The sequence below is a fragment of the Leptopilina heterotoma genome, unplaced genomic scaffold, assembly GCF_015476425.1.
Source record: "Leptopilina heterotoma isolate Lh14 unplaced genomic scaffold, ASM1547642v1 Lhet_68, whole genome shotgun sequence".
Taxonomy (NCBI): Eukaryota; Metazoa; Arthropoda; class Insecta; order Hymenoptera; family Figitidae; genus Leptopilina; species Leptopilina heterotoma.
The window spans coordinates 6033759-6044858 of record NW_025111157.1 but is presented as its reverse complement, the minus strand read 5'-3'; the positions used below and the strand labels follow the sequence as shown (position 1 = coordinate 6044858).

General features: G+C 42.2%; 1 protein-coding gene across 1 annotated transcript; it reads right to left on the bottom strand.

Annotated features, from left to right (window-relative positions):
* Nucleotides 1-1314: 1314 nt before the first annotated feature.
* LOC122510204 lies at nt 1315-10856 on the bottom strand. The gene is made up of 2 exons (XM_043624674.1): nt 10719-10856; nt 1315-2451 (listed from the first exon to the last, which is right to left on the bottom strand). The coding sequence occupies exon 2, from the start codon at nt 2407-2409 to the stop codon at nt 1369-1371; it is 1041 nt and encodes a 346-aa protein (XP_043480609.1). The 5' UTR covers nt 2410-2451; nt 10719-10856; the 3' UTR covers nt 1315-1368.
* Between the last annotated feature and the right edge of the window lie 244 nt (nt 10857-11100).

Genomic DNA, 11100 nt, shown 5'->3' with positions numbered 1-11100 from the left:
CAATAAATTGTTTAAACAAATATGATTATCAATTAATTTTATAAATATTAATTGAGAATATTTATCAATTTTTACATGTTTTTCATGTATCAATTTTGACACTTTATTTTCCTAAAAATTTTTCTAAGTCATAACTGGATCTCCTAGCTAGTACCAAGTTAGGACCAGCCCAGGATATATAAAAAGGGGTTGCCAAGTTAGGTCCAAGCTAGGGCCAATAATCATTTTAGGCATAGCATGGTGATTTCTACACGGGTATTAAAAAAAAAAATTAAATTAGAATTGTATTTAAAATAATTAATTTTTTTTAACAATTAATTATTAAATTTTTTGAAAATAATTGACGTCCAGTGAAAAATTCTAATATTTTTGTAAATAATTGAATCCCCTTAATTAATGGTAGTCTGAATCAATAGTAGCCTAAATCAATGGTACTCTCAATTAATAGTAGTTTTAAACAATGACAATGTTGGTCATTATTATTTTTAACTACTGGTTAGTCTTATCTACTGGTAGGCACAACCAAATGGTTATCCTAATCGATGATAGTCGCAATCAATGATAGTACATAGTGTGACAGATATTATTTAAAGAACCTCTAAATTGCATCAACTGCACAATAAATTATTTAATAAAACAAAGGGGAGATTCCGCTTCGGACCCAAACCGATTGATGCGAAAACGGCGAGACAGAACGACAGGTTTCAAGAATTATTTATGGACTTACCAAAGTCGAAACAACGGCAACAAAAATGAGAAAACACAAACACAACAATTTACCAATAATAAATATTAAACACGGATTCAAATCAACACTCGTATTTATTTATTACTATTTACACTTTAACTTGTTATTCAGAATTACGGCAAAGATAATTAATTGACTATACTTTACAAACTTATAACGAACTGACTCGAAAGCAATTAATTATGGTAATGATGCCGGCCGGCTTCCTCTCGCGACGCTTCCTCGAAGATCCAACAGACGAACTCCTAAACCGCTTCACCCATTGGACGCTGGAACCACCGCACACGACGAAACCCAAAACCTCCGGCCCAATCACAAAAGACCCGCGAATATTCAAAATGAATATTAAACGTAAATAACCAAAAAGGAAAATCATAACGAAATGCTTCGTTACAATCCCCTCTCCTAGGCCAACAATAATCCAAAAATTGTTGCCGATTAAACCCAAAATTAACAAAAGAAAAACTACCAATTCAAAGAATAAAACTAAATATATTTATTCAAAAACTAGTTAACACTTAACCAGAAAAATCAAATTAAATTAAAGAATAATGAAAAACCAAAAATAATAAAAAAAACCAAAATAAACTCTTTTTTTTCAAAATACTGGGGCCCCCATTCTATGGGAAACCTCTTCGTTGGCGATCCTGCCAAAAAGCAGTGCGAGCCGCAATCGCCAATTCCTGCGGGAGGCCAACCAAAGATGCCTCCAGCAACCTCAAATCGTCCATCAACCCAGTGGCCGAAGGCACTGGATCTGGAACCACCTCATCAGCCGACGGTTCAACCGCTGAGCCAACCAATGGCAACCTTTCAGCCATCTGAACTGGAGCAAGTTGCCCCGGTTCATCAACCTCAGCCCGAACGACCACTGATGCCACTTTTTTGTGATAGACGGCTCCCTTATTGCCGCCCTTAGTCCCTTGACCTCTTCTACTTGACTCCGACTGGTCAGATCTCTCCAATGACACTGATGAACCCGAACGCTTCATCCACAAACGGTAAGCTCGTGCACAGCGTGGGCAATCCTCCATCATGACCCCAAATCGGCCACAATTCCGGCAGAAAATGTCAATTGGCTCCGGACAGTAAGCCAATTTGTGGGACATACTCCAGCAATTGAAGCATGCCCCCATAGGAGGATCCAAATCCGGGTCCGTCGGAATGCGGTCCAACCGACAGAAAATCCGTCCCACAGTCAACATAGGCCGTGCGAGCCTAGCCTCCTCCCTGAATCGGTCCGCTGGACGAGGAACCACCATTACATTTGGCTCCCGTGGTCGGACCTGAACCTCTGGTTCCTCACGACCACAAGCCTTATGTTTCTTAGCTCCCTCGTTGACCAAAACAGGATCATCCTCTTGGTCCATCACGATTGAGTCCAATTCCTCAACAGCGTACTGGCTCTCCAAAAACTCACGACTTTCCGCTGAGCAAGCTCCACGATCCACGCCTGTGCCGGGGCGAACCGAACAAGATTTCTCCTCTTCCTCCCAGGCGAAAGTGATTCCACGGCCCGCAGAACGAACACCAACTGGAGGCAAAGTCACATCGGACCCCGAGGAACTAGAAACCTCATGGCTTCTCACCACCCGTCTAATGGCACCTCCTGATGCCTGACCAGAACCTGAAGAGAGTTTATTGCGCCACATATCGCCCATGATGACGATGATCCTTTAAGAATTAACTTGGCTCGAACAAATCTAAAACATAAAATAAATAAGTAACACATTCAAAATTATTGCCGAGAACGTGGAGGTATAAAACGTTTGAGATCGGACACATGAACCTTAGCCGCACGGCGGTTATTACCCGAACCCAATTCGTAAACCGAAGGAGACAATTGCCTAACAATTTCGTAGGGACCCTCAAATTTAGGAGCCAACTTTGCCGAAAACCTATTTGCCGCATTCGACAATTTATGAGTCCTCCATAAAACCTGATCACCCACATGAAATGTAGCCTCTCGTTTATTACGGTTATAATAACGACTTTGTTTTTCCCGTTTCTCGTCAATAAACCTTGCAACCAAATCTCTCAGCGCGTCCAACCTACGCAACCTATCGCACCAAACCTCTGGATCAATCCTCTGAACCGTAACCTTACCTTCAACTTCTCTCCTCAAACTCTTAACCAGTTGAGGTTGACGGCCATAATTCAAAAAGGCCGGTGAAACCTTTGTTGAAGACTGCACAGCCGTATTGACCGCATGTCGGAACTCATGGACATGTTTGTCCCAATTCCGATGATCCTCGCCCACAAAAGTCGCAATCATCGTTTTCAAAGTACGGTTACTTCGTTCGACCGGGTTAGCCTGGGGGTGGTATGGCGGCGTTGTTAAATGCCTGACACCATAGTCCTCCAAAACGGATTTGAGGTGTTGGTTGTCGAACTCCTTTCCGTTATCCGTTAACAGAAAGTGAGGAGTGTCCCACCTGAACACTACCAATTCCTCAAATGCCTTCGCAATGGATTTGCCATCAGCCGACCTGATTGGTTTAACCTCAATCCAGCGTGTAAACAAATCCTGGAAAACAACCAAATGCTTACACTGATTCTTGCTGGATGGAAACTCCATACAGTCCGCTGCAACCACCGTCCACGGTTGTTCCACAATCCTTTGACCCATTAACCCTTGAGGTCCTTCTTGCGAAACCTTAAACCTTTGACAATCAGGACACTCGCGAACAAACCTCTGGACATCATGCCAAATGCCTGGCCAGTAATACTCTGCAGCCACCCTAGCATATGTCTTCTCTGTTCCCAAATGACCTGCTGCAATTTCAGAATGAGCATCCCTGAGTATCCTACTCCGATGCTCCTCTGGGACAACCAACTTCCAACCCTGTTCTTCGCCCGTGATTGGTAACAATAATGGATCGTTCCTATGACGATACAACAAATTGTTTTCCACCAACCAACCTGGAAAACGTTGAGGAAACTCCTCAACCAATTGTTTCCTCTTGATGTACCACGGGTCATCAATGGTGCTGAAAGCCGACATCTCGTCCGTGTTATCCTCGTACATACGCGACAATGCGTCCGGTACGTGATGATTAACACCGCGACGATGAACAATGTCGAAATCCCATTGTTGCATCTCGAGTGCCCAACGAGCCAAACGACCAGACGGATCCTTAAGATTCCTGAGCCACCTCAGAGCACTATGATCCGTAATAGCCTTAAACCGATATCCCTCTAGATATGGCCTGAATTTTTTAATGGCCCATAATAATGCCAAACACTCACGCTCAGTGACACTATAATTCCTTTCTGCCCCTGTCAAAGCCTTACTTGCGTACACAATTGGGTGTTCGCCATCCTCAGACTCCTGAGTCAACACCGCGCCAATCGCTGAGTCGCTAGCGTCACATTGGACAGTGAACGGTTTGCTAAAATCCGGCCGAGCCAAAACTGGGGCCGATACCAACTTTTTCTTTAAAGTTTGGAAAGCCTCCTCATGCTCAGCTGTCCATTCCCAAGCTCTTCCTTTTTGAAGAAGCCTTAAAAGTGGTACCTTGATCTCGCTATCATTCTCTATGAAACGAGAATACCACCCAACCATTCCCAAGAAACGCCGAAGCTGTTTAATATCCTGGGGTGCCGGGTATTCTAAAACCGGTGCCACCTTCTCGGAATCAGGCCTCAAACCATCCCTATCCAAAACATAACCCAAATAGGTTACCCGAGAGCAACCAAATTCACATTTGTCTGGGTTTACCACCAAACCAGCAGACGCCAATCTCTTCAACACTATCCTCAACCATCTGATATGCTCGTCATAATCATCGGTGACAATTATGATATCATCGAGATATCCAAAAACGACAGGTTCAAATTCTGGACCAAACAACGAGTCCACAAACCTTTGAAACGTGCCGGGGGCGTTTGTTAACCCAAAAGGCATTCTCTTAAACTGGAAGAGACCCAAACCTGGAACCGAAAAAGCCGTGTACTTCTTACTTTCCGCCGACATCGGTACCTGATGGTACGCCATTTTGAGATCGATTTTGGAGATATAACGAGCCTTCCTCAGTTTATCCAAAATAAAATCGATACTCGGTATCGGGTAAACGTCCCTAATTGTCACCTTATTGAGGTCCCTATAGTCAAAACATAACCTGAGTGTCCCATCACTCTTTTTGACTATAACCGGCGCAGTGCTCCAATCACTGGACGCTGGTTCGATAATTCCTTGATCCCATAATTTCTGAACCTCCTTGATCAACCACTGCATGATCATTGGAGACATTCTCCTCGGCCGATGCTTAATCGGCGAGTGATCAGTCAACCTAATGTGGTGCTCCGTCAACGACGTCACCCCATGTTCCTGACCTTGAGGAAGGACCAATTCATTAACCAAACTTTGAACCTCATTTCTCTGATCAACTGTAAGCTCCGAAATACCTGCACATTCCGCGAAAATACCCTCAGAGTTTATTTCTCCATTATCGGACGCAAACTTATGCCATTCTTGGCCATTAATCCTCCAGAGACCTTTCCCAAGCTGGACATCCATATCCATTTCCCTACAGAAATCCATTCCCAAAATTAAATCCTGGGTTAAGGTGCTAAGGGCTTTCAGCTCGAAAGACTGCGCATATCCATCGACTGTCAACCATAACCTTAATTTCCCTAAAGTTTGAGTGGATCCCCCAATGGCACTTTGGATTGCCGTATCCGCTTGTTCCAACCTTTCTCTGAATTTTTCAGCCAATTTGGGACCAATAACCGAAACCATTGCCCCTGGATCGAACAACGCATAGTATGGACGATCCGCAATGATTACCCTTAAAAAGTACCTATTTTCAGGCCTAGTCCCATCGACAATCTCGTTTGAATCCGGAGAACCTACTGCATCCGATGCAGTTTTTCCCCTCTCCTGGACTTTACGTGTTGAACCTTCTTCAACACTATTAGTCCTACTAACACCAGGGGCCTCACTAAGCTTTTCCGCAGAAACCACAGCTCTATCTAAGCCCACAGAGAATGAGTACTCCTCATTCATTTGACCAAAGTCACTACTCTCGTTTTCGGTAACCACTATTGGCGAGCCATTTGTTCCACCAGAAACGTCCCAAGTCCCGCGACGACCTGAGCATGGTTCAAGCCTAGTCCTACCGAATGTGCCCAAATTCACGCTGACACAATTTCCAACATTTGAGAGTGAGTTCTCCTCACTCGCAACACACAAATTCCCAAAATTTGAGAGTGAGTTCTCCTCACTCGACACACACAAATTCCCAATATTTGAGAGTGAGTTCTCCTCACTCGACACACACAAATTCTCAACATTTGAGAGTGAGTTCTCCTCACTCGACAAACACAAATTCCCAATATTTGAGAATGAGTTCTCCTCACTCGACAAACACAAATTTTCAACAATTGCAGGTGAGTCCTCCTCACCAACAATACACACTTGAGATGGATTACAGAGTGAGTTCTCCTCACTCGGCAACGAATAATCCATCTCTTGAACACGCAAAAATACCTCATTACTATTAACAGGGACCTCTAACCCTGTCCCTACTGTTTGGATTGGGGGGGGAAGAAGTTGGATTGTCCCCCCCCTTTCGCGTTTTCCAAATATCTTCGGAACTCGACGCACCTTGGACATTGAGCAAAAACTGCTCCCTTAGCCCCACAAACCTGACACGAAACCTCAACCTGAGCCTGCTGTCTGCCAGGGCATTCTATAGCAAAATGACCCTGTTGTTGGCAGCAAAAGCAAACCCGATAAGGACACTGGGATAAACGGTGTCCTACAACCTGACAACCACTACAGATACCCATAAAAGGAGACTGACCAAAAACCTGGTTTGGTACACCCGGTTTAGGCCTACCTTGTTGGGGTAATGCACCAGCCACTTGGCCGCACGGTGCATTAGGTGGGGCCCTTGCGCCCCCACTTTGCGAATAAATTATAGGTTGTACCGGCCCCGGAGCTACCTGCATTGGCTTGGGCCACCCCTTTATTTGGTTGACCCCCTGCAGCTCCTCTAGGCCGACCCTGACTCATCCCAAATGCATCCACTGCATTTTCCTTATTTTCCGTTGTTTCCTGTTTCGCTTGAGATTTATTCTTGGACTTCTTTTGTCCCCTAGCCTTTTTACTACTCTTACTACTCTCAGATGAAGAGCCCTCGACCAATGCATCCAATTTTGTCCCTTTCGGAACCCCTTTTGGTGCAGCCGACGGAACCCTCATCTTTTCCTTAGCCGGGGGTGGAACATACCTCTTGTCAATGTCCCTGATTCGCTCGTATTTCCTCAGAATATGCTCTAATTCCCCTATATTTTCAACCTCGAAATTCGACACAAACCTACGATAATCAGGTGTTAACCCTCGAAAAACCACACGCAAAAATTTCCTAGCAGAAATAGGATGCCTAAAATGATCGGCTATTGTGCGCAGACTCATAATATAGGTTGAAATTCTTTCTCCTTTAGCCTGAGTTCGAGCTTTAAGCTCGTCCCAAAGGTCCTCATCATCGAGAACACTGGAGAATTCTCTCAAGAACGCCTTTTTAAATTGTTTCCACGAAACAATTTCGTTCCTAGTCAACCTATACCAACGGCTGGCTGCCCCACGCAACGCCGAAGGAACCGCTTTAAGAATTTCTTGACCAGAAAGATCATAGCATGAAATGCAATCCCCTAGCCGCTCTAAAAATTCTTCTGGGTCCTCCCTTTCGCCCGCCGAAAATTTAATTTCCCAGTCCTTAAGCGCCTTTGTTAAATTCAAACTAGACCCATGGTGGTGGTGATGGCCCTTTTTTGACCTATTAACCATTTTCCTAGAGTCCAGACTCGCCTCTGACTCAGAGTCACTGGACAACTGCCACGTTGAGAGCCTAGTTTTACGTGAAGAACTATTTTTACGCCCTTGGGACCGTTTCCTACTTTTTTGCTTCCTAATCTCATCCCAACTATCGCTTTCCGAATCCATCCCTACTGGAGTTGGAAGACCTTCTGCTCGTCTCCCCCACTCTTCTGCTTCAGGAGGGGTAAGCACCCTCTTAATATCCTTATTAAAAGAAGACATTCTCTTATGGTGCTTATCCGGAAAACTATTAACAACCTCGTCGCTCAAGTCAAAATTCGATTCAGCCTGGTAAGCCCTACTCCTTTGGGAGTAATAACCTGCCGATTCTACTCTAGGGGCCTGTGGCTCCCACTGTGTCCCACTATCGAACCGATTTATCTGTGGTCGTTTGGGTATAGTCCCATTTCCCCCAATTTGTTGTTGGGAAATAACCTCAGGACCTGCAATTTGTTGATCCGAGATCACCCCGGAACCTCCACTAGGTCCCGAATTTCCCGAATTTTGGGGAGACACAACCCTATCAGAGACCGATTCAAGTGTCTGGGCCACTGCATTAACTGGGGGGTGTAACCAATTAACCTCTACGTTCCTATTTTGGGCAAAAATAGCTCCCAAATCCGGATGGAAATGCATCCTAGCATCTACCTGACTAACTCTCCAACTACTCGGTGTAATCATTGGAGAGGTGACGCCACCTACTGCCGAACTCCAAACCACATTCGTTGCGGCCCTCCCGCTCGAATTCGATGTTGTGGTCACCACTGAGTTGGCCACTGACGTCACACAAGTCGTGACAGTGCTACTGCTGGCCGAAGCTACTTCGGCACTTTCTAACTGCTGTTCTCTCTCAAAACCCAAAAAGTAATCGTCATTACTCGACAAAACCTGAGAATCTAGTTCCCCTAACAGGTTGCCCTCATGTGCACTTAAATCAATGGCCGCATCCTGTTCTGTTTCATAACCCGAGTAATCGACCGTTCTTGCCCTGCGAGGTGCAAGTGCCTCGCTCAAGAAAACCCTTTGAGAATCTGCCGCATCATACATTTCCAACCATGGAACCGAAATTATTCCCGCTAAAATTTCCTTGGTCCTGAATCGTAATAAACGTTCCCGTAGTACCTGGATTGAACCCTTTGTACTACAATTAGCCTTAACCAATTCTTGAACCACATCATTAACGGGGGTTCTTTGAATTTCCCTCCAAATGACCCTAGCTTGCCGACTTTCCAAAATTTTGAGCATATGCTTTTGATACGAATCCATAATCGTGTCGATTTATCCAAAAATGCGAAAATTTACTAAATAAATCCACAACAAACCAAACAATTAATTAACAAAATTATTTGTCAATCAATTTAAAAAAATTTTAAAACACACACTAAAAACAAATTAATATTCAAATAAAATTTCCAAACCCAAAAACCAATTTGTAAATTGTCACTTAAAACAAATCTAAATCCTCATGGATTTACCCAATTTGTTTTGACCTTTACGACCCCTCGTCGTGCCAAACCCAAATTATTAGTCCGCTAAATCCACAAAAAAAAAAAATTATTGTTTATCAATTAACCATCAATTTGCCATATAAAAATTAAATATCAATTTTCCCGACAAATAATAAAATGATAAACAACAAACTTGCTCAGTGACCATTAACCAACAAATTTGGAAATTTTTACACTAAAACAAAAACCAAAATTTTATGCCATCACACAAATCCAAAAATAAAAATTTTTACACTTGTGAAAAATTTTCAAAGTCCTGAAAACTTTACTTTTGAGAAAAATAATCAATAAAAAAAAAAAAAAAATTATTTTCCCCACAAAATAGCATAAAATAAAAATCCAAACACAAACAATAGTCACAAAAAATTTCACTCGAAATTCGGATTAAAACAATAAAAATTTTCATTAATTAAAATTTTGTTCAAAATTAAAACCACAATATGGCCGCCAGTAACGCTCAAAATTTTCCTACGGCCCAAAATCGCCGTCCTGTAAAATTTTTCCCTCGTTTATTGGCAACCTCGTCCCTGGATTAAATTTTCCAGAATTTGTAAAAATTATTTTAACCCAAATAATACACAAACACAAAAAAAAAATATTTTACAAATTAACACCCTAAACGCGACAAAACCTAAAAAAAAATATTTGACAAAAATACTTGTTGAATTTTAATTAATGTTCATTAATTAAAATGGCCGGGAAACAATTTCGAAAAATCAACCTTTCCTTCCGACGCAATAGTATTGACCACCAATACTCAATCGGCGTCTCTTGCCATGTGCTCGGTGCACTTGCACTCAACCATTGCTTCCTCGAAAATTTGTCAAATTTCCCAAGTTTCCCGAATTTTATTTCCGCCAAAAAATATTTTTCCCAATAAAAATAAAAATCCACTCATCAATTTGCCACAAAATAAAAATAATCACTCGCGAGAATTTCGAGAAAAATCCACCAGAAAGTTCAACTTTTTGAACCAACAGCCAAAGTATTGACCTCACAATACCAACTCAACACGACAAACACTATGTCAATACTTTTACGGACAAAAAATAATCCGTTCGATTTTTCCCAATTTATTTTATCAATTAATTTCGTGCCACGTTCCCAAATAATTTGCCATTAACCTTTAAAATCACTGCCAAAAAAAATTGTTTATTACACTGGAATTACCGAAAAATTAGCCTCACAGAAAAATAATTGTCCCAACTTCGACATTTTTCAAGTTTGCTTTTCGCGCCTATCCAAAATGTCTGCCCATATTTCACGAGCACATGTTTTCAGATAAATTTTTCAAACCAACTTTATCACTTAAAATAATCCCAAATATGGCCAATTCGACCATCACTCAAACCCAAAAAATTCAGTGTCCAAACACAAACCTCTCAGCCTCCAAAAATATTATTTATAAAGCCATAAAATACAAATATAAACCATGTCGCCTTGTCTCTCAGTCCAACGCTTTGCCCCACGTTGGGCGCCAAATTTGTGACAGATATTATTTAAAGAACCTCTAAATTGCATCAACTGCACAATAAATTATTTAATAAAACAAAGGGGAGATTCCGCTTCGGACCCAAACCGATTGATGCGAAAACGGCGAGACAGAACGACAGGTTTCAAGAATTATTTATGGACTTACCAAAGTCGAAACAACGGCAACAAAAATGAGAAAACACAAACACAACAATTTACCAATAATAAATATTAAACACGGATTCAAATCAACACTCGTATTTATTTATTACTATTTACACTTTAACTTGTTATTCAGAATTACGGCAAAGATAATTAATTGACTATACTTTACAAACTTATAACGAACTGACTCGAAAGCAATTAATTATGGTAATGATGCCGGCCGGCTTCCTCTCGCGACGCTTCCTCGAAGATCCAACAGACGAACTCCTAAACCGCTTCACCCATTGGACGCTGGAACCACCGCACACGACGAAACCCAAAACCTCCGGCCCAATCACAAAAGACCCGCGAATATTCAAAATGAATATTAAACGTAAATAACC